At 48.7% G+C, this 24,619-nt stretch overlaps 1 protein-coding gene across 6 annotated transcripts in view; it reads left to right on the top strand.

The window, feature by feature from the left end:
* The window catches only part of LOC140427720 (lebercilin-like protein), a 162,973-nt gene that overhangs the window by 20,649 nt on the left and 117,705 nt on the right, over positions 1-24,619 (top strand). For 4 of the 6 annotated variants that reach the window (XM_072513261.1, XM_072513259.1, XM_072513260.1 and 1 more), the window contains exons 2-3: positions 10,934-11,335; positions 23,957-24,492. In XM_072513261.1, coding sequence (XP_072369362.1) covers positions 11,056-11,335; positions 23,957-24,492 — 816 coding nt within the window. In that variant the 5' untranslated portion in view covers positions 10,934-11,055. Of the gene's footprint in view, positions 1-10,933; positions 11,336-22,019; positions 22,048-23,934; positions 24,493-24,619 lie in introns of those variants that run through there. The other 2 variants (XM_072513262.1, XM_072513263.1) reach the window with 2 other exon arrangements.

The raw sequence follows: 24,619 nt of genomic DNA, 5'->3' as shown, positions 1-24,619 counted from the left end.
TGCTCACATATGCCCCGACGTCCGCTCCCTCCACACCTTCAGGAAGACCAAGAATCCTCAAGTTGTTCCTCCTTGCGTTGTTTTCCAGTGCCTCCAACCTTTCCACACATCGTTTCTGATGTGCCTCCTGTATCTCCGTCTTCACCACCAGGCCCTGTATATCGTCCTCATTCTCGGCTGCCTTCGCCTTCACGACCCGAAGCTCCCGCTCCTGGGTCTTTTGTTCCTCCTTTAGCCCTTCGATCGCCTGTAGTATCGGGGCCAACAGCTCTTTCTTCATTTCCTTTTTTATCTCTTCCACGCAGCATTTCAAGAACTCTTGTTGTTCAGGGCCCCATGTGAAACTGCCACCTTCCGACGCCATCTTGGTTTTTGCTTGCCTTCCTTGCCGCTGTTCCAAAGGATCCGCTGCAATCCGGCCACTTTCCTCTCCTTTTTCCATCCGTGTCCAGGGGGAATTCCCTTCTGGTTTACCGCACAGTGTTTTTAGCCGTTAAAATTGCCGTTGGGGCTCCTACCAAGAGCCCAAAAGTCCGTTCCACCGGGAGCTGCCGAAACGTGCGACTTAGCTGGTCATCGCCGCACCCGGAAACCATGCAGTGAATTCTAATGATCAGGAGTACACCCCTGGCAAGGGTGGTGACAAAGATTCAGACGTACCTTTTAAAAAGGAATTCAACATCAGATTGAGAGGGGCGTAGAACTAATTGAATAACTCTTTCAAGCAACTGGCCAAAGTATGATGGGCTGAAAGGTCTACGTTGTGTTTATGATTCAACAACTCTTATGCAGTGTTACTCTATGTTTCAGTGTGTTCACTATTAATAGTCATTATTTTTGTCCCCCAGTGTTTGCTCGTGAAGGTGTGCAAGTGCAGCACATATTCACACAATGACTACCTTAGTAACCATTTTGTATATGTGAACTTTGATAGGGAGTGTCAGACAGAATATTTGATTATCAGAAATAGGAAATTGTATCAAATCTGATTCCACAAATGTTCTAACATCAGGGGTCGCCTGATAATGATGAGGAGTGAGTGAGAGCCTGGCTTAATATTGCCCCTCCTGAGATTCAGGACATTCAGGCCCAATGCAGCATTCCAACTACTGCTTGGCCTCAGATCAACTGACTCAACACAGACCATGTATCAAGTCTCTGACATTTTGACTAGATAGAATGCCATTTACTCACTAACCTATGGAAAGAGCATCATGTTAATTGTAAACTGTGGGGCCCACTGTTAGAATAAGTTCTACCAAGTTTGATCAGGAAAGTTATTTCAAATTGGGCTTGAATCTACAGAACACAATGGGCGCGATCTTCCAGCCTTGTTACCATAGATTATCATAGAATTTACAGTGCAGAAGGAGGCCATTCGGCCCATCGAGTCTGCACCAGCTCTTGGAAAGAGCACCCTACCCAAGGTCAACACCTCCACCCTATCCCCATAATCCAGTAACCCCACCCAACACTAAGGGCAATTTTGGACACTAAGGGCAATTTATCATGGCCAATCCACCTAACCTTCACATCTTTGGACTGTGGGAGGAAACCGGAGCACCCGGAGGAAACCCACGCAGACACGGGGAGGATGTGCAGACTCCGCACAGACAATGACCCAAGCCGGAATCAAACCTAGGACCCTGGAGCTGTGAAGCAATTGTGCTATCCACAATGCTACCGTGCTGCCCCAGGTTATGTTGTTATGCTCGAGCTCAAGCATAACGAGACAGATGAATATCGGGAGAGGCCAAAAACGGGAACTGCGCCAGGAGCCAAACAGTTTGGTATGCAACCGGCCCGCTCCCGTAGGCGAATTTGGAATCCTGCTGTAGCGTGGTGAGAAACCAATTATCACCACTTAAGGCCCATTTCCATACAATAAACGAGAGCCACCCGTCATCCAACGGCCTCCTGTCATTCACCTGCCTCCCCAGCAAATGCTCACAATGGCACCGATTAGTACTCCTTTTTAAAACGGTGAACCTGACGGAAGGGCTTCTGTGGCGAGCCAAGGAGGGGAGTAGCAATCTTTGCGCACAGGCAAAGAGACCGAGGGTGCTGGTCTTGCCACCCTAGTGCCTGGCGGCGGGGTGGGGGACCCTCGGCTGGGATGGGACGCCATGGGAGGGGAGGCGCTGGGAAGGCAACTGGGAGGGAGGGGTAAACGCTCGCGGCACCACCATGCCAACCCTTGGATCCCAGATCCATGCCGGGGCAACCCTTGTCCCTGCCCATCTGCCCCACTGATCATCCATAACCCACACCGACTGCTGAGGCCTCTGGCTGTGTGGCTGAAGGCTATCGCTAATAGGGAACTGGCAATTGTGGTTAAATGAGCACTTGACACACGCCAAGTGGGTTCCTGTGGATAGGCGGGCCGTGTAGCATGTGAGAGTCATTGCCGAGCATTCCAATCAAACCTTGATGCCTGGACACTGTGTGGGGGTCAGCACCACACACGCAGCAGACAACATCCGAACACCCAGGGGATGGGGCACAGGTCCTGGGACACAACGACAGGCGGAGGGTGGGTTGATGCCATGGAGAGAGGGGGGGACATCGCCTGGAGAGACAGGCAAAGGGCCGGATCCGGGGTCATCCTGCATCATGGAAGAAAGTGACAAAGGCATCATAATGTTTGTGCAAAAAGTTGTTTAATGTGCTGTACAATACCTCATTCCCGATACTGCTGTTCCTCCCCCCCAACCCCCGGGTTGGCACTCAGCGCTCCCTCCTCCAGGTCGGTGCCCATAGGGCCCTGGGGATCACCTTGGGATGGAGGGGCAGCTGGTTCGAGCCCCAACTGTGCCTGCCTCGTCTGGCACTACCAGCCCTCGCCGCTCCCCATGGTCTGCACCGTCATGTTGACGCCCTTGGCGATGCCCCTCAGTGACTAGGACACATCTCCCAGTGACCGGGCCATGCACTGCGGTGCCTCAGCCATGCCCACCTGCGACTTGGACAAGTTACGCAGCGCCTCTGCCATTCCCATCTGAGAGCGGGACATCTCCCACAGAACCTCAGCAAGGTCGGCCTGGTACTGGGTGACATCCCACAGTGCGACAGACATACTGCCAAGACCCTCAGCCATGGCTGTCACCACTGAACAAACCTTGGACACCTTCACTCATGGTGCCAACATTGTGCACCAGGCTCTCCACTGCGGTTGGCACCCTGGCAGTATTGGCCTCAGTGCCATGCATTGGTGGCACCATCTCCTGTGCCCATAGCCTGTGGGACACCTCCAATTGGCCATGGATCTGCTGGAGTGACGCTGACATCTCACTTTGAATGTCCGGGCTACTCCCTGACATCTCCATCAGCTCCGGGAAACTGTGCCAGGGGCGCAGCATCAGGCTGGGACCCAGCTGGGTCCTGGGATCCAGCAGACATGTCTTGGCTGGGGATTCCTGCCTCCACCTAATGTACATCAGCAGCAGTGTGGTGCTCACCAGAGTGTGCCCCAGGAGCCTGACCATTAACATTTCCCACCGAGGTGTGTGTATCTGAGCTGGTGGAGGGTGGGGATGGCAGCTGTGCCGTGACCACGGTGGCATCCTCGGAGCTCTCCTCCGAGGTGTTCTCTTCAGAGCCAGGAGAGGGGACCGCCCGAGATGGGCCGGCCCCATCGGCTGGAGGACCTGCGGGAGAATGTACATGTGGTCAGTGGGAGGGATGGGTCAGTCAATAAAGCAATCACTATTCACGTTTCACAGTTCCTCCGGGTAGAGCCCAGTGGTCCCTCAACTCTGCGGCGCCCGCCAGTCTCCGTATGGGTGACCGCCCTGTCCTCAGCCACACCGGACACCTCCAGGGCCCACTCGTCATAGGAGGTGAGGATTCTCAGGTCCGGCATCCCACTGCAAGTCTGGGCCCTCTCCCAACGATTATGGGAGAGCTTTTCCTGTGGGGACACGGAGAGGGCATCGTTAGCCACATGTGTGGTTCACATTTGTGGGGGGTGAAAGGGGAGTTGAGGTGGCGGGAGGGTTGAAGGGGAAGGGGGATGGCGGGAGGGTTGGGGGTCACCTGGGGGGATGCTCCCTTGGAGGCTGGGGGAGTGGGATGTTGGTGTCTACTCACTCTGGCTGCTCAGTGTAGATTGTCCTTCTTCTAACACTGGAGGCCAGTCCTCCTGGTCACACTGCCCGAGCTGACTGCTGCTGCCACCTCGTCCCAGGCAGCACTGGCTGCCTTGTGGCTTACCCTCCGGCATCTTCGGGGGAACAGGACATCCCTCCTGGCCTCCACCACGTCCAGGAGCCACCCCAGATCAGCATCCCCCAATCTTAGGGCCAGTCGCCTCGGCGACATTGTTGCGAGCTTGCTGGGGTTAGCTGAGCAGGTGCAGCCTAAGTGCTGCTCGCACCTGTTAGCGGAGCGGGGGGTTGGGGGAGGGGGGGGGCTGGTGAGCGCCCTCCCGGCGAACCAGTTGGCGAGAAGGCATTTGGGGCGAGAATCCCACATTTAACGGCATTTTAGTGCCGGAGATGCGCGCCCACCATGCCTCTCACCATTAATGGCTGTCTCGCCATCTGGTGCGCTAGACACGGGTCTCGGCAGCGCGCCGCTAACAAGGGGGAGCTACTTTTCAAAACATAGATTTTTATTGCCATTTTCCAGTTTTTAACAGAGTAACAGCTCAATCTATGGTGTATTTAATCTTCTCCAGCTGGAGAAATTCCGCCAGGTCTGTCAGACAGTCTGCAGCTGTGGGTGGTGCTGCTGATCGGCAGCTGAGCAGGATTCTCCGGCGTGCGATTAAGGAAGCGAAAGCCAGGCAACAGCCCTCTTCCCCATATTAATGTCAGGCTGGTCCGACACCCCGAAGACTGCCACTCTCAGGAACGACTCTACCCCTACGCCCACAACCTTGGACATCGCCTCGAAGAAGGTTGCCCAGAACACGTCAACTCTGGGGCAGGTCCAGAACATGTGGGTGTGGTTGGCCGGGCCTCCCTGGCACCATTCGCATTTATCCTCTGTGGTATTATAGGTATTACGGTACCTGATAGGCTGGAGCACTATTGGTGGAAACTGTATGCTTTCTATTGGTTAGGATGTATGGTAGCACCGCCCTGCTAGGTGGGGTATAAGAGCCCGTGCCACCCCAGCAGCCCTCATTCTGTACCTGAGCTGCTGGGGGAAACATCTAGCTTATTAAAGCCTTCAGTTGGACTACAACCTCGCTTTAGTGGTCATTGAACGTGCATCAATTTAATAAGCTAGAATTTTAAGAAGAAAGGATGGAGCTCCAAATCAAGCCGGAATGTCTGCAACTCAGCCCCCACGCGGCAAACTCAGCGGCAATCTTCAAGCACTGGCTGGCATGCTTTAAAGGGTACCTCGGGACGGCCGAAAACACACCCACGGGAGAGCAGAAACTGCAAGTCCTGCGCTCAAGGGTGAACCCGGAGATTTACACCCTCATCGAGGAAGCGGAAGACTTCGATGCAGCAATAGAGCTGCTAAAAGGACACTATATTCGCCCGGTAAACCAGGTCTACGTCCGGCACCTGCTTGCAACAAGGCGACAAAGCCCTGGGGAATCGCTGGAAGAATTCTACCGTGCACTCCTGATGTTGGGGAGAAACTGCAGCTGCCCGCACGTTTCGGCTAGCGAACACACTGAACTCTTAGTCCGGGACGTTTTCGTGGCAGGTATGCTATCCTCACAAATTCGCCAGCGACTGTTAGAAAAAGACACTCTGGGTCTCAGGGAGACACGGGCCCTTGCAAGCTCCCTGGACGTGGCCTCCAGGAACGCCTGCGCTTACGTTCCCGACCGCGCGGCAGCCTCCTGGGCAGCATGGAACCCCTCCGCGGCCGACCCTGAGACCTCCCCCTTCCCCCCACAGGCCTGCGCTGCAAGGCGGCCTGGAAACCCTGGGGGCCCCGCTGCTACTTTTGCGGGCAGGCCAAGCACCCCCACCAGCGCTGCCTGGCCCACGCATCCACCTGCAAGGGATGCGGCAAAAAGGGCCATTTTGTGGGGGTATGTCAGCCCCGTGCGGTTGCTGCGGTCTCCGGCGGTGAATGTGGACCACAACCACAAACTTCTCCACGGTCCCCGTGTGGCCAGCGGTCGCCGCCATCTTCCTATTCCAGGGCCACGTGCGGACCCCGGGCACCGCCATCTTGTTCCGCGGACGCCACGTTGGAGGGATGGGCGCCGCCATTTTGTGCATCCCCAGCCATGTGCGACCAAGGGGAGCCGCCATCTTGGATGAACCCCCGGGACCCCAGCTCGGCTGACCACACACTGCCCGAACAGAACTCTCAACTGATGCGATTAGCCTCGGTGACTCTGGATCAGTCTCGGCCTCGAACACTCTCAACTGCTACGACGACCGTATTCATCAACGGGCACGAGACGTCCTGCCTAATCGATTCTGGGAGCACGGAGAGCTTCATACACCCCGACACGGTAAGGGGTTGTTCTCTCCTCATCCACCCCGTTAATCAAAAAATCTCCCTGGCCTCCGGTTCACACTCAGTGGAGATAAACGGGTTTTGTGCAGCAAACCTCACAGTCCAGGGAAGTGAGTTCAAAAATTTCCATCTCCACGTCCTTCCCACCTCTGCGCGGCTACACTCCTGGGTTTAGACTTCCACTGTAACCTCCAAAGTCAAACCTTCAAATTCGGCGGCCCTATACCCCCCTTACTGTCTGCGGCCTCGCGACCCTTAATGTCGACCCGCCTTCCCTGTTTGCGAACCTCACCCCGGATTGCAAACCCGTCGCCACCAGGAACAGACGGTACAGTGCCCAGGACCGGATCTTTATTAGGTCAGAGGTCCAAAGGCTACTGAGTGAAGGGGTCATTGAAGCCAGTAACAGCCCCTGGAGAGCTCAAGTAGTGGTGGTAAAGACCGGGGAGAAGCATAGGATGGTCATCGACTACAGTCAGACCATCAACAGGTTTACGCAGCTGGACGCGTACCCTCTCCCCCGCATATCCGACCTGGTGAACAGGATCGCGCATTATAAGGTCTTCTCCACGGTGGATCTCAAGTCCGCCTACCACCAGCTCCCCATCCGCACAAGTGACCGCAAATACACTGCCTTCGAGGCAGATGGGCGGCTCTACCACTTCTTAAGGGTTCCCTTCGGTGTCACCAACGGGGTCTCAGTCTTCCAGCGCGAGATGGACCGAATGGTTGACCGGTACGGTTGACGGGCAACATTCCCGTATCTCGATAATGTCACCATCTGCAGCCACGACCAGCAGGACCACGACACCAACCTCCGAAAATTCCTCCAGACCGCAAAAATCCTTAACCTTACATACAACAAGGAAAAATGCATGTTTAGCACCGACCGCCTAGCCATCCGCCCCCTTATGGAGTTCCTCCTCCCTCACTGCTCCAAGGCCCTGAAGCGCTGCCTCGGCTTTTTTTCTTACTATGCCCAGTGGGTCCCCAACTATGCGGACAAGGCACGTCCCCTGATCCAATCCACAGTTTTTCCCCTGTCGATAGAGGCCCGCCAGGTCTTCAGCCGCATCAAAGCAGACATTGCAAAGGCCACGATGCACGCCATCGACGGGTCCCTCCCCTTCCAGGTCGAGAGCGACGCGTCTGACGTAGCTCTGGCGGCCACCCTCAACCAAGCGGGCAGACCGGTGGCCTTCTACTCCCATACCCTCCATGCTTCCGAAATCTGCCACTCCTCAGTCGAAAAGGAGGCCCAGGCCATAGTAGAAGCTGGGCGACATTGGAGGCATTACCTGGCCGGCAGGAGATTCACTCTACTCACTGACCAACGGTCGGTTCCTTTCATGTTTGATAATGCACAGCGGGGCAAGCTAAAAAACGACAATATCTTGCGGTGCAGGATCGAACTCTCCACCTACAACTACGAGATCTTGTATCGCCCCAGGAAGCTAAATGAGCCTCCTGATGCCCTGTCCCGCGGCACATGTGCCACCGCACAATTGGACCGCCTCCGAGCCCTCCACGAGGACCTCTGCCACCCGGGGGTCACTCGCTTTTTCCATTTTGTCAAGTCCCGCAACCTGCCCTACTCCATCGAGGAGGTCAGGACAGCCACCAGGGACTGCCAAATCTGCACGGAGTGCAAACCGCACTTCTACTGGCCAGAGAGAGCGCACCTGATAAAGGCTTCCAGTCCCTTTGAAGGCCTCAGCATAGACTTCAAAGTCCTCCCAGATGCCCTCCACTCCATCCGGTCACTGCTTTGTATGACCACCAACCAGACACCTCACGAACGTCTACTTGTCTTCCCCAGGAAGTCCTTCTCTGGGATCTCGCTCCCAACCTGGCTGGCAGCACCCGGACCCATATTGCTCCGAAAACACGTGCGGGCGCACAAGTCGGACCTGTTGGTCGAGAGGGTCCATCTGCTCCATGCTAACCCCCAGTACGCCTACGTGGCGTACTCTGACGGCCGACAAGATAGGTCTCCCTACGAGACCTGGCGCCCGCCAGAGCCCCACGCACACCCCAACCACCAGTCCCACCCTCCCCTCCACCGGGGCACCTTACAGGAGGATCTGTCCTTCCGCCGGCCCTGTCTAGGGCCCCCCACCCACCGACGCTCCCCGCAGGCGCTCCCTTCCCAGGTCAACCGTTTTCCCCACCAGTGCCGTCTAGGGGTGCCGAAGCTGCCATGGAGATCAAAGCCACGCTCCCGGAGTCACAGCCGCCCGAGCCTCCACCGGAGTCACTGCCGAAGCTCTGACGATCACAGAGGACAACCAGGGCCCCGATCGACTGATTGCTTCATTTTAAATTGTAAACTGTAATCTGTAAACTGATTGCTCCATTTTAAATTGTAAACTGTGAACTGTAAACTGTAAATGTAAATCATCAAATGTACATAGCTATCAGAATTGTAAATAGTTACTAAACACTGTACGGAGGTATTACGGTACCTCCATAACTAATTCTACCACATTGCCATGTTTGTAGTATCAGGCCACCACACCCGCCGGACTCTTTTTTAACAGGGGGCGAATGAGGTATTATAGGTATTACGGTATCTGATAGGCTGGAGCACCATTGGTGGAAACTGTATGCTTTCTCTTGGTTAAGATGCATGGTAGCTCCGCCCTGCTGGGGCATCATGTAGTGTGGAGCGTGGTCGGAGATAAGTATCGCGGAGTATTCCATCCTTACTATTCCTGGAAACACCGATTTTCCCACTGCAAAGAAGCCTATCCTTTTTTTTTGAAAAATATTTTATTGAGACATTTATTTTCACACAAGAAACATAATCACAAATCAAAACAAACCATCAGGGCAGCAATTAACAAACTCAACAAAATCCCCCACTATCCCGCCCCACTGCCCAACTCCAAGACATCGACCTCTCTCGGCCCCGGACTTCCGGGTCTTCTGACATTCCAAAGATCGCCACTCTGGACTCGGGACCACCTTCACCTTCAGAACCTCCGACATAACGTGGGCAAACCCCTGCCAGAATCACCCAAGCTTCAGACATGCCCAAAACATGTGGACTTGATTCGCTGGCCCACCCGCACACCGCCCACACCGGTCTTCCACTCCTTCAAAAAACCTGCTCATTCTGGCCAGTCATATGTGCCCTGTGGACCACCTTAAACTGGATAAGGCTAAGCCTAGCGCACAACAAGGATGAAATTCACCCTCCTCAGGGCCTCCTCCCACAGCCCAGCCTCAAACTCCCTACCCAACTCTTCCCCCCACTTATGCTTCACTATCCCTATCGGGGCTCTATCCCAATCCATCAGCTCCTTATAAATTTCTGACCTTTTCCCCTCCCCTACCCCTGTTCTTGACAGCACCTTGTCCTGTAGCCCCAGGGGCGGCAGGTGAGGAAAGGATGGTGCCTGCCTCCGAACAAAGTCTCTCACTTTTAAATACCGGAACCCATTCCTGATGGGCAGCTCAAATTACTTCTCCAAGCTCGGAAAGCCGCCATCAATGAACAGATCCCCAAACCCTCAATCCCCGCGCGATGAAACCCCTGAAGTCCCCCATCCAGCCTTGCCGGGACAAACCGATGATTTCCACAAATCGGTGCCCAAACTGAGGACCCCTCCAGCCTCAGAGAAAGACGTCTATCCTTGAGTAAGATTTGTGCACCAGCGAAAAGAACCAGAAGGGTTGGGTTTTCATGGAGTGTGTAGAAGGATGCTACTGATAGTCATTGGACTTCTGAAAATAGCCAAACTGAGAGGTGAGAGAGAGAGCTCTAGACACGTGACTCCAGAATGAAAAAAACATTAGAACCAGGAGAGATCTGCCGTGGTGGCTAAGGTTAAGGTACCAGTGATGCTTGTGTTAAAATGGGAGTGTACAACCGGGGCACAGTTGTAGGAGATATGAAGGGAAAATGTTATTGGAAACAAGTGGAGAACCCAAAGATTTCAACACTCAAACAAATCTTTGAACAGACCAAGGTCTGAATTTTTTGGATGGTGGGGTTTCCATTCTCACCATCTGAAGAGCCAGTGGGGAACACATGTCCGCTGACGTGGAATGCCCCATAGCCAATGTATGCGCTGGCGAGCATCAATTGAGCAGGTGAGACCTCCACCTTAGAGAGCTGCTGGTCAATCTGATTGGCTGGCAACTATCCAGTACCTGCAGCGACAGGAGCTGTAGTGGGACTGAAGAGGAAGTTCAGGAAGATGCCTGACTCTGTCCCAGGACCGGGGGACAAGGCTAGCAGAACTCCTCAGTGCAGGAAATGGACTGAGTGTGGCTTCGGTGGGGCCTTCCTCATCATGGCCCCAGAATGAAGCAGAGTCCCTTTAATAGCAGGGGTTTTCTCAGCACCGCAGGCGGCGGGAAACACCCGGCTAAACGCGCTCGACACAACACTTTGTTTCATTTTGTTAAATCGCGCACGCTGTATTTCTTTAGGATTTTCTCATTTCTGACCTCCAATATTTGTAACATCTTTTTTTAATCTCGACAGAAGCTACCAATGATACTATACCTTGCAGAAAAACACTCGTTATAGATGGTTTGACATCAATCACTGGTCCAATGTGAACACCCGTGGACTCACAAAGATGCAAAGAGGTTACATTCTTGATCATGGCCAGTGAAAAGAGTTTGCAAGACAGTTTCTCAGATCATTCCCCAAGAAGGCGCAGGGGTGACTCAACTTCAAGCAGTAGCATTTCCAGTAATAACACAAAGAACACCACCAAAAGCAACAAGTGTCAAAGAAATAGTGCATGCAGCGAGTACTCTGAGGATTTTGAAGATAACAGCAGTATTGTAGAGTCATTCAAAGGGAGTGTCAAAAGTGAACACCGAGCAATAAAAAAAGAAAGTACTACGAAAAACAATAATCAAAGCCATCAGAAAAGAGGTAAATTACTTTTCCCCACTCATTAACATTAATGCTGTAAGATTACTCAAATTAGAAACAATGACATCTCAAGGAGTTATTCAGAAAGCATGTCAGTGATGGAGGACGCCAATGTAGCAGTTTAACAAATTGGGACAGCAAAACCAGAGATTTCTCTAATGTGAGTTCCTGACTTTGGCTTAGATCTGCCAAAATAGGCCAAATACTTTGCAAGAGAGCGAGGCAGAAAAATATCAACAGGTGGTTGACTGTTCCAGCACACTTGTAACCCAGCTAGTCCCATCCATAGCATTCACTAGACTGCATGCTGTGTGTGTAAGGCAGTTCAGAGAATCACAGAATAATACAGTGAAGAAGAAGCCCTCCTGCCCATCAAGTCTGCACCTATGCATGAAAGTCATCTGACCTGCCTACCTAATCCCATTTGCCAGCACTTGGCCCATAGCCTTGAATATTGTGACGTGCAAAGTGCTCATCCGGGTACATTTTAAATGATGTGAGGTAACCCGCTTCTACCACTCTCCCAGGCAGTGCATTCCACCCTCTGGGTAAAAAGGTTTTTCCTCAAATCCCCCCTTAAACCTCCTGTCTCTGACCTTGAACTTGTGTCCCCTCGTAACTGACCCTTCAACTAAGGGAACAGCTGCTCCGTATCCACCTTGTCCATGCCCTCATAATCTTGTACACCTCAATCAGGTCACGCCTCAGTCTTCTCTCCTCCAGGGAAAACAACCCAAGCCGATCCAACCTCTTTACATAACTTAAATGTTCCATCCCGAGCAATATCCTGGTGAATATTATTTGCAGCCCTTCCAGTGCAATCACATCCTTCCAATAATGTGGTGACCAGAATTGCACACAGCACCTCAGCTGTGGCCCCACCAAAGTTCTATACAACTCCAACATGACCTCCCTGCTTTTGTAATCTATGCCTCGATTGATAAAGGCAGGTGTCCTATATGCCTTTTTCACTATCCTATTAACCTGCTTTTCTGCCTTTAGAGATCTATGAACAAACACTCCAAGGTCCCTTTGTTCCTCTAACTTCCCAGTGCCAAGTCATTCATTGATTACTTCTTTATCACATCATTCTTTCCAAAGTGCATCACCTCACACTTTTCAGGGTTAAATTCCATCTGCCACTTTTCTGCCCATTTGACCATCCCGTCTATATCTTCCTGTAACCCAAGACACTCAACCTCACTGTTAACCACCCAGCCAATCTTTGTGTCGTCCACAAACTTGCTGACCCTACACCCCCCAATAGTCATCTACGTTGTTTATATCAATGGCAAACAATAGGGGACCCAGCACAGATCCCTGTGGTACATCAATGGACACTGGCAGCCATCCATCACCCTCTGTGATGACAGTTGGGAGAATGCAGTTGCAGTGTCCTAACCCTGTGCATATTGAAATAGTTATCTCTGCTAGTACCATTCGGAATGAAATAGGTAAGAAAAACAATTTGTACCCCACCCTTGCAGACAAAATGGATTGAATATCCTGGATCTGCTGAGTTGCTCAGTTGATCCTGTAGTTGATCTAAATTGGGAATTGGCAGGCACAATGTACTGGGCCTCAATGTCCCAAATTTTCTACAAAGAAGATGTTGTTAGGAAGCATGCGGAGGAGCTAGGAAGTTGGGGGCGGTTGGTAGTAGGAGTATGAAATTGAGTTCTTTCAAATATATAAAATTGAAGGATATAAGTATTGACAAGTTGGACATGGAAAGGATATTTCCTCTTGTGAATGAATCCAGCACCATGGGGCACTGTTTTAAATTTGGGGGTTGTCCTTTTCGGACAGAGATGAGCAGAAATGTTTTCCCTCAGAGGGTTGTTCAATGTTGGAACCCTCTGCCTCAGGAGACGGTAGAGGCAGGGTCATTAAATATGTTTAAGGCGGAGGTAGATGTATTCTTGTTCGGCAAGATAATCAAAGGTTATTGGGGGTAAATGGCAATGTGGAATTTGAAATGCATGCAGATCAGCCATGATCTTATTGAATGGCGGAGCAGGCTCAAGGGGCCAAATATGTTAATGCTCACAGTCCAATAACCCGTGCTTTAGGATAAGTCTGAGTATCAAGTTTCAACAACTTTTATACTTTATTAAGAAATACAAAGTTCAACCTCTGCCTCTTTGTGGTGATATGCGTATGCAAAGTAATGTATATAGTTAGATATACAACCTCCAGGGCAGCACGATGGCCCAGTGGGTTAGCCCTGCTGTCTCACGGCGCCGAGGTCCCAGCTCTGGGTCACTGTCTGTGTGGAGTTTGCACATTCTCCCCATGTTTGCGTGGGTCTCGCCCTCACAACCCAAAAGATGTGCAGGGTAGGTGGATTGGCCGCACCAAATTGCCCCTTAATTGGAAAAAAAATGAATTGGGTACTCTAAATTTATAGAAAAAAAAAGATATACAACCTCCGACCAGCAGGTGGCAACTGGGATCCACCATGTGACTTCAGAGATCAGCAATTGGTAGTAAGTCGTGTCTGAGGACAGGAGCGTTATAAATAGCTCCAGGAGAACTCATTTATTGTTACCGTTTGTATTATAGTTCTTTTATTATCTTTCCACGTGTTCATTTTGTCAATAAACTATCTTACTAGTAAAGAACTAGATGTTCTGTATGCATCTTTACCACGGCAACAACACAGAACATAACATGGTACCAGGGGTGTTAACGTGATTGACAGGATGTGCATCGAAGACCTGCTTTTTGTTCATATGATTTCGACTAGCATGCAAAGTGAAGATGTTTTACTTACCAGTTGCAGCAATAATGATGGTGATGCTAATACCATGCAAGACAGATGGACAATTCCATTGATGGTGAATGGCACATTAATCAAATGCAAGCTCGACATGTGAGCAACGGCCAACCTTATCAGTCTGTCAGATTTGAACGGGCTGCAAGTTAAACCGAAAGTCATATGTCAAACAAGACTACTGAAAGGCTACAGTGTGAATGAGATTGCGACGTTAGGCCATGTGAGCTCAAAGCATGGGTACACAACAGAGTTCACACCATACCATTTTCCATTGTGGACACTGAACAAGAGTCCATCATAGGAGCTTTTGTGATTTATTATCAAGCACATGGAAAAGATAGCTGATGAACTATAATAGACGATGGCTACTAAATGAATTAGTTATCAGTCTGTTCGCAGTTGAGTTGCTGTCACCTGATGTGTCTGCTACTGCAATCCCAGTTTCAGCCTCTGAGTACGCCATTACAGAGCTTTCACATTTTGCGCAGACTGGGCCTCCCTTGTGACCACCTCATCACTCCCGCTAAACCACCTGAATAGCATTTCATGGTCGTCCTCATCTAGTACATCATCTGGGTCTTCACTTTCCTCATCGTAATCATGATCGTCGTAATGAACATCGTAGTAATCATCATCAGAATCATCATCATCACCTGGAATAGCGTCTTCTGTGAAGTATAAGACTGCTCGTGGAATTATGTGTTTGTGCAAGAAGAAACCAATTTCCAAGTCCACAGCGAGTCTTGCTGCAGAACCTTCATCCAACTCTCCATGCTCTGGAATTTCAGGAGGACTGAAGAAATTGAAGAAAGTGTCACTCGGTAGGTATTCTGACTATTCTACCAGTGGCCGACCCTTATGCTTCTTCATTTTAACGGTTGCGAATGTGATGTTTTTGTCTTGCTTCCAGTCAATCTGGCAGCCTGTGCCGCCCGTGATTTCAAAGAGAAAGAAACCTAACCCATCAGGCTGCGACTCCATCTGGTACATTTTTGTCAGTACGTCTTTTGTGAAACACTCATTTGGGTCAAACTTGAACTTCAGAATGATGCTCATCGGCTGTCCAGGATCTGGATTTTCCCCATACATCTTGTAGATGCTTGAGAATGGGCTCGTCATGCTCCTGTATCATGTCACAGAGCAAATCCTCATTTTTGAAGACTGTTAGCCAGAATTCTGGAATTCCCTTTGGATCCTCCATCTCTTCATCTGCTTCATTGTACTCCACTTTAACTGTCACTTGCATCTCAGCGGATAGCTGCACCATCTTGTTTCCAGTCGCCATGATCCTCCATCGCAGCACCGTCTGGAATGTACAGCCGCTCAACTATGTTCAGGGCCTCACATGCATCCACTCCCATGATGGATTCGGATCCCCTGTCCACAATGGAAAATGGTACGATGTGACTTCTGTTGTGTACCCATGCTTTGAGTTCACATACACCAAGCGTCGCCATCTCCTTTATAGTCTTTCAGAAGTCTCGTTTGATTGACAAATTTCAGATTAACCCGCAGCCCACGCAAGTTGGACAGACTGAGAAGGTTGGCCCTCGATCCCGTGTCAAGCTTGCATTATATCAATGTGTCATTCAGCATCACTGGAATTGTCCATCTGCCTTCGATGGTATCAGTTTTATCATCATTATTGTCACAATTGGTCAGTAAGACTTCTTCACTTTTTATTTTCGGACTCATCATGTCCTTGTAATGAGATCAATGAAAAACTGTTCGTCAAGGGACATCTCATCAACTGTGTTGACTGATCCTGTTTGGTCCACTGCAGGATGCAAAAAACATTGCTTTGTAAAATGATTTGTGCGACCACACTTGGAATATACTTTCCCAAATGCTGGACTTGCCGTGGCCCATGACGATTGCCGCATCGCTAGCATAAGGTGGCGGACTCAGTCGGCCACTTAAAATGGCCACCCACACGGAGACCACATTTTTTATTGAACTGCGTCACAGTGCTGATGGCCCTGGCGCCTTCTTCCAAATTGGCGCCAAATGTTTTTAGGTTGAGCGTACTGAACTGTTGTGCAGCAATCTCGCCTGCTTTTTGGCGACACGTACAAAATATGTAACGTTCAAATGTTTGGTTTTTCTTCGGAGAGCAATGCTGATCTAAGTACTTTATCACCTCACCATAGCTCTTGCTTTCCTCTTCGCTGTCAAAGGTGAAGGTATTGTATATTTCTATTCCTTGAGGACCTGCTATCGTGAGCAGTAATACACTACACCTCTCATCAGGTTGTGCCTGCAGGTCAAGGCTGCAACATAGAGTCTAAATTGCTGCTTGAACACATGCCAATTTTCATCGATGTTACCTAAGTCTTGAAGCTGGTGGGGTGTCTTCAAATCTTCCATCTCCACCTTCACAGTCCATTGTTGCATTGAGTTGCAGATAGCTGTAGTTCACCATGTCAGCGGAAGAATCTTCTCTTTTTGTTCTTTAGCCTGTTTCGTCCGGTCTTCTCTGTTATTATCTTTTAGTATTCTGAACTCCTGGTACCATGTTGTGTTCTGTGATATAACCGTTGTAATGATGTACACGGAACATTTAGTTTAACTATAAAGGTGATTTCTTAACAAGCAGGTGGAAAAGATGACTGATGAACTATAATACAAACGATGGCTACTAATAATTCCCCTGGAGCTACCTTAAGTGTGACTCTCTTCTTGTACGACTTACTTCTTCTTGGCGGGTGTCCCGAGTCATGTCACAGATCTCTAACACCACCAACTGGTTGGGGGGTCACAGTGCTACCTATGTACAGAACTGTGCACAGGCATATCACCTGGAGCGGAAGGGTATGAGGCACTGGAGCTAGTTGAGTTGCTGTACATTCCAGACAGCGCTGAGACAAAGGATGAGCGCAAATGGCAACGAGATGAAGTGGAGGAGTTATCAGATGAAATTAAAGAAAAAGTCAAGGTGGAGGAAGAGAAAAATGATGAAGAAAAGGAGGAGCCAAAAGGAATTCCAGAATTCTGGTTGACAGTTTTCAGAAATGTGGATTTGCTCAGTAACATGATACAGAAGCATGATGAGCCTATCTTAAAGATTTAAAGTTGAAAATTTCAGTGCGTGGACAGTCAATGAGTTTTACTCTGGAGCTTAAGTTTGAGCCAAATTAGTATTTCACAAATGAAGCAGTGACAAAAACATACCAGATGGAGTCGTGGCCTGATGAGGCAGACGTTTTCTTCTTTGATGAACCAGAAATCACGGGATGCACAGGATGCCAGATTGACTGGAAGAAAGGAAAAAACATCACATTGAAAACCATTGAAACAAGCAGAAGCATAAGGGTTGGGGCACTGGTAGAGCAGTTACGAAAACTGTACAAAATGACTCTTTCTTTAATTTCTTCAGTCCTCCTGAAGTTCCAGAGCACGGTTCTACAGCAAGTCTCGCTGCTGACTTTGAAATTGATCACTTCTTGCATGAACACATAATTCCACGAGCAGTATTAAACGTGACAGGAGAAGCTATTGCAGACGATGATGATGATTATGATGACGATGATTACGATGATAATGTTTACGATGAGGAAAGTGAAGAATCAGATGATGAGTCAGAATAGGAAGACTATGAAAGTTTGTTTAGTTCATTTGGCATGAGTGACGAGGTAGCATCCAATCTGTGCAGGACAACGATGAGTGTGAAAGTTCGTAGATGGAATGTGCAGAGACTGAATGTGAGATTGCAACAGCAGACAAAGTAGCTGAGAGCAAATCAACTGCGAACAGCCAACCGGTAACTGAAGAAATAATCCCCATTTTTGAGAAATTATCTCCAGAGAAGGACGATGAATTACCCTGTGCCCACGGAATGGTTCCTGCAGTGGATTCCCAAATACACGAGGCAGGTCCATCAAAAAACATGCAGCAAGAACAGATGGATACACCTTTGTGCAGTTCTACAACAAAAGACGAAGCATGTATCATTATATCAGCTGAGGATGAGCCACTAATTGAGGCTAAAACACAAGATGAAGAAGTAATGCCTAATTTTGAGGACATTGATCTAGCTAAGATACTGGAATGCGAGGGTTTGTAGATCATTCCTGAAGTTGTAAACTTGCCTGCAACTTCAAACGCGTCCAAATGTATGCCAACATTAGATGCTTCACTAGTTGATGGGTGTATGGTACAACGTTCGAGCGCAAACACCATGGATCAATCAAAACTCCTCAATCCAACAAAGACTCCAGAAAAAGCCTTTATAGCAGAAGATCCAGAAACAGCTAATCCCTTGGTCGAGACGAGTAGCAAGAATGATGCTCTGGGTGCACAGACCGATGTGAGTGTGGACCGTATCAAATTCATGGATGATGGTACTAATGCCAAGAAGAAAAGGAGAAGGAAAGAGTTGATTCTTCAAAAAAAGAAGGAATAGTAAGAAAAGAGTCGAAGATGCAGTCTGTCGGTCGGGTAGCAGCTACAACAGTGAAGAAATGAGCATCGGCAGTAAGGCCAATGTACAAGAACACACATGGAGTAGGAAGCAGAATTTCAAATGGCTGAAAGAGTTGGTGACTCAAAGACCAGACAAGAAACCGTCTTTCGAAAAATGAAACAAGATCACGAATTTGGTCAATGCTCAGGAGACCAACAAGAAGACTTGTTAACCTGCAAGACTGAACGTGTAATGAATTGTGTACAGGGACACATTTGAAATTGTTATGCATATCATGTTTAGTAGAGCACAGTTATATTTGTTAAAACATTCACATTTCCAAAGGAAGGGAGATGTGGTGATATGCATATGAAATAAAAATCGCTTATTGTCACAAGTAGGCTTCAAATGAAGTTACTGTGAAAAGCCCCTAGTCGCCACATTCCGGCGCCTGTTCGGGGAGGCTGTTACGGGAATTGAACCGTGCTGCTGGCCTGCCTTGCTCTGCTTTCAAAGCCAGCGATTTAGCCCTGTGCTAAACAGCCTCGATTTAGCCCTGTGCTAACAGCATATGCATAGTAATGTATATAGTTAGATATACGACCTCCGACTAGCAGTTGGCAACAGGGATCAACTATATGACTCCAGAGATCGGCAGTTGGTAGTACGTTGTATCAGAGGGCAGTCGCATTAGAAGTAGCTCCAGGAGAATACACGTAGCATTACCATTTGTATTATAGTTCTTTAGTTATCTTTCCACGTGTCCATTTTGTCAATAATCTATCTTACCAGTAAAGAACTAGATGTTCTGTGTGCATCTTTACCACGGCCACAACACAGAACATAACACTCTTCACCTTGCTTACTTACTCTGATTAATGTGTGCCAATACGTGGAAGCAGACAATCCGTTGTTGAATATCAAACGTCTTTAGATTGACCTCTGATCTCCTTAATTCAAACTATCCCAAGGCCACATTGATTCTGTATATACCTCCCGCTGCCTCAGGAAGGGAGACAGCATTATCAGAGACCCTTCCCACGCAGGCATTGCCTTCTTCCAGACCCTTCCATCATGCAGAAGATACAGAAGTCTGAAGACCCACACATCCAGACATAGTGGGCGGGATTCTCTGATCCTGAGACTAAGTGTTGACGCCGTTGGAAACGCCGTCGCGTTTCTCGACGGCGTCAACACGGCCTCAGGATCAGCAATTCTGGCCCCTACAGGTGGCCAGCATGGCACTGGAATGGTTCACGCCGCTCCAGCTGTTGATTCCGGTGTCAACTGGGCGCCGCGGGATCCACGCATGTGCAGTGACACCGGCGCCAACGCTGGCTTGCGCAGTGGCTTCCTTCAATGCACCGGCCCCAACGCAACATGGCGCAGAAATACAGGGGCCGGCGCATAGGAAAGGAGGCCCCCAGCCAGAAAGGTCAGCCCGTTGATCGGTGGGCCCCGATCGCAGGCCAGGCCACATCAGAGGCCGCCCCCTGGGGTCGGATACCCCCTCCCCCCCCCTCACAGGCCGCCCCCCCCCAATCCTTCCACGCCGAGTTCCCGCAGGCTGAGAGCAGGTGTGGATGGTGCCGGTGGGACTCGGCGTTTTTACGACGGCTGCTCGGCCCATCTTGGGCCAAGAATCGGCGGGCCAACCGCGTAGTGTGGCCCCCAACCGGCGCCACGCCAACCACTCCGCCGCCGAGTCTGCGCTCTGCGGAGAATGGCGTGCTGGCGTCGGGGCGGCGGTACCCGATTCGCACCAGTCACGGGGATTCTCTGGCCCGGGCTCAGAATCCCGCTCAGGAACAGCTTCTTCCCCACAGCTACAAGAGTCCTGAACGACTCCCCCTCGGACTGATCTGTTCCCTGTAAGAACACTATTCATGATGCCCTATGCTGCTCTTGCTCATGTATTTGCTTTGTTTGGTCCCTTGTTCCGCACTGTAACCAATCACTGTTTGTCAATGTTCTCTGTTGATTATTCTTTTTGTCTACTATGTACGTACTGTGTACCTTCCCTCGGCTGCAGAAAAATACTTTTCACTGTACTTTGATACGTGACAATAAATCAAATCAAAAAAAAAATCAAAATCGCAAGAATACAATAATCTTTATACGTCTTCTACAACACACCTACATTTGGTCACAGGATATGATGTAGCCATATCACCTTGTGCTCCTTTCTTTGTCTAAATAATAGATACTAATTTTTAATCTAATTCTGAAGTACAGACTTTAGGCTACAAACAAATTAGGATAAGGAGTAGGGCCCTCGGTCCCTCAAATTTATCTGCCTCTGCCTTAAGAAATTCAAAAACTCTGCTTCCACTGTTTTGAGGGAGAGAGTTCCAAAGACTCACGTCCCCCTGAGAAACAAATTCTCATTTGTCTTAAATGTGCGATCCCTTATTTTAAACAGTGCCCCTACCTCTAGACTCTCTGATGAGAGGAGACATTCTCTCCACATCCACCTTGCCGAGACCCCTCAGAATCTAAATCAAGTCACCTCGTATTCTTTTTTTCTTAAAACATCAGGAGGTGCAAGCCTAGTCTGTCCAACCTTTCTTTATAAGAATGCCCATTCTGGGTATTAATCTAGTAGTCTTCCAAATGACAGCATCCCTTAATGTTTCTAACTTCATTATTTGTCATTAAGCCACACTGGAGCATCTCTGGCAAAGACTTACTTTAACCGTTTTACCTTTCAAGTCTCGAATAAGCATTTCATTTATCTATAGCAAGCTTTCCCTCTGCTAACTATTTTAGTTATTTTTGTAATAGGGCAGCTCCATTATGGTATTACAATTAATTTTAGCAGCCTTAGGCTAGGCATGGATAAAACCACCAAATTGGTGCTCTTGATCATTCGTGATCTCTTCTGGAAAGTGGTTAGATGTGACCATCAAATCAGAACAGGTCTCTCTCTGTGATGTGCAGCATTGTCAATTAGAATGCCGACGCCCATGTTGGAAGGTTGAAACATCACATGGCCTTTGGTGCCCATGGATCTTACCTCAGCAGGTGTGAGGGTCTTCAGGAAAAGAATGGAGGTTAAAAAGAATGGCCCTCTGTGGTACAAGAGATTCCAGTTGCAGTGAAACAGTACAGAATGTGGGTCCGTAGGAAAGGAAAAGTTTGGGAAAAACTTACAATTATATACAGTGAGTTCTGTGGAGTGATCAACATAATAGCAACCTCAGAGGTGAATGATAACATGCCACAAACATTGGAAGCAAAGCATATTCAGTTTGTAACCTCAAGGAACCATTAATTACCCATTCATTGCATTAATATAAGTGACACACTGTGGCACAGGTGGGAGAGGTTTTCTATTTTGTTTTGCAGTGGTATTTTTCACATTAGGCATTGGCCAAGCATTTTATACTCAATTACATCACCATTGAAAAATGAAAATTGTGATGTAATCATTTCAATGTTACTGGAGTTTAATCTGCTGTAGTTCAGTTAGAAATAGCATGGATGACTATTATCTTATACGCCGGTGGTTCTCCCGTGAGGTTGGTTACGGTAAGTCAGAGAATTTTAAAGACAATGGAGATGTCATTCTGTAACACAAAATCTGTTGCTGTGCTGCTGAGGTAATACTGTGTTCATCTAGTTTGCTCCTTTAAGATCACAAAGTCACACTGCTATGAATAGGCATGAGTTCAGTGAAATACAAATTCCTATTAAATGCATCCTGAGGCTAATTCAAGACTAACTACTTTCTTTATACGCTGCTACTTGCCATTTGTTACAACCCCTATTGCTCAGCTTTGAATTGCTGTTGTTTTATGAACATGATATTTGGTTAGATTTTTTTTAAATTTCCAATTAAGGGGCAATTTAGCATAGCCATTCCACCCACCCTACACATCTTTGGGTTGTGGGGTTGAGACCCACGCAGACAGGGAGAGAATGTGCAAATTCCACACGGACAGTGACCCAGGGCTGGGATCGACCCCAGGACCTCGGCGGCGTCAGGCAGCAGTGCTAACCACTGCATCACTGTGCCACCCCATGAACATGATATTTGGGTCAATCAGATGCAAGTTTGATACAGACTATACAACTCTCAGATGCAACGGATTAACTAGGTCAGATGTGTTTGTGTTGGGTGGATGATAAAATGTGAAAGATCTGAAATCTGAACCCAACCTAACCAGTTTTGAACCCGCCCACTTCCGCTATTAACTGAGGCCAGAGGGGGAACGACGACCAACTTGCTCCCAGGCTGCAGGCTTCTCCCAGGATGCAGGCTTCTCCCAGGCTGCAGGCTTCTCCTCTAAATACCTTCATGCGTGCTTTAGATTGGAGCTTTACGGCTGGCCGGCTGGACTTCCAAGCTGAATTGCTGCTTGGAAGAGTAAATGCTTTCCCAAGGTGCCCTGCCCCCAACCACCAAGCAAATCTGTTCCCCACCCCACATGATCAGGGGGCCCCACATGATCAGGCCCCACGCCACCCCCTCCTGCCCTCCCCTGTGATTGGGAGTACTTCGAAGCACTCCATCTACACAGTATCCCACCTCACCCCCTCCTATCTCTACCAGAAGTGGCAGGAAACCTACCTCCTCCTGGCTGTGACGTCTTCTGCAGCATTACAGACAGCAATTCAGTTATCTGGCTGAAATCCTTTTAGTGCTGAAGTTTCAGTAAAGCATTCTTTGTATCTATAGATGGCTTTTCTTCTGTTAATTATGTTAATTTCTTATCACCATGTGGTAACCCCCAGTCTTGACTTTACAATTAATCTCAGCAATCCTAGGATAAGGACAAAAACAGTAAAGTCACTGCTCTTAATCATTAATGATTCCTTCTGGAAAATATACAGCTGTGACCTGAAAGGAGATATATTTATTTTGGTTATTTATTTCCCTGGAGTGGTGCATTTCAGAGTGTCTGCTCACGTATGGCATTGCTTCAGAAACCAATGGGAACAGCCTGTACGTGCCCTGAAGCTGCTTCATTCACTTAAATGGGAACATATATTTTGGACAAGGTTTAGTTGGTGGAGAACAGCTGATGGCAGCTTTTCCTGGCTTGGGGAGTTCTGAACTGAGCTCCAGGCCATGGTTTCCGTAGCAATACATGAAAATGGCAACCGAAAATATGGGAGCCTAAACAAACAACTAGAACAATTGTATCCTTTTTTCAGAGAGCAGATACCCAACCCTTCTTTGCTTTCGATAATACAGCTGGGGAGTACTTTGCCCTGAGCCTGTTTTTCATTTACCCTCAACCTCTTTCCTACTGGAAAATTAGAAGGTGCAGATGCATAAGTAGCAGGTTAATGGTTAAACAGCGTTATGCAGTACTCATAGTTGAATGGAGATGGATCAGGTGACAATAATACCTTTTAATGTAGATGTATATTTATCATTCGTATCATTCAATTCCTTCAATATAATTACAGGGCCTTTTCTTTCCTTCCCAAGCACAAACAAAACCGACAATCAAAATGCTGCAACATTTGAATCAATCTACAGTAGTTAAGAATAAATCACAGAACTTTACCAAAATGAACCAAGGTGGGCAAGATTTTGATCCAGTGACTCGCCACATATTGTCAGCCAGACTGCACAAAACCAAAGAATTGAAGAATGAGGTGTGCGACCTTCAGAGGGAACTGGAAAATGCCAGGCTGGAAAACCGACTGCTCAGACAGCTCCAGTACCGACACATGAAGGCCTTAGTCAAGTTCGAGCACGAGCAGAACAACCTACCCCAGCTATTAGTCAGGCACGAGGGCGAGGTACAAATGTTGAAAGAAATGCTGCGAAAGTCAAAGGAGCAGGACCGTAACGTCTCGAAGCTACTGAAAGAGGCAGAGTCGGAGCTGTGGAAAACAAAGAACTCTCTGCAAAAGCTGAAGGTACTCTGTGACAAGAAGAACTTGGGAGAAAGGGACGAGCTGAACTGGCAAATAACAAACCTCACAAAGAAACTTGAGCTCGATCAGCAAAAGATCCAGGTGAGTTGTCAATAATAATGGATTGGAAGAAATAGTCTGACAAAATGTGCTTTGCCTGCATTGGCGTTTAATGACACCTTCCACTTCACTGTGTTGTCAGTAGTTATACGCTGGCTGAAATGTCATT

Source organism: Scyliorhinus torazame, chromosome 8, assembly GCF_047496885.1.
Source record: "Scyliorhinus torazame isolate Kashiwa2021f chromosome 8, sScyTor2.1, whole genome shotgun sequence".
NCBI lineage: Eukaryota > Metazoa > Chordata > Chondrichthyes > Carcharhiniformes > Scyliorhinidae > Scyliorhinus > Scyliorhinus torazame.
This window is presented reverse-complemented; position numbering and strand designations above follow the sequence as displayed.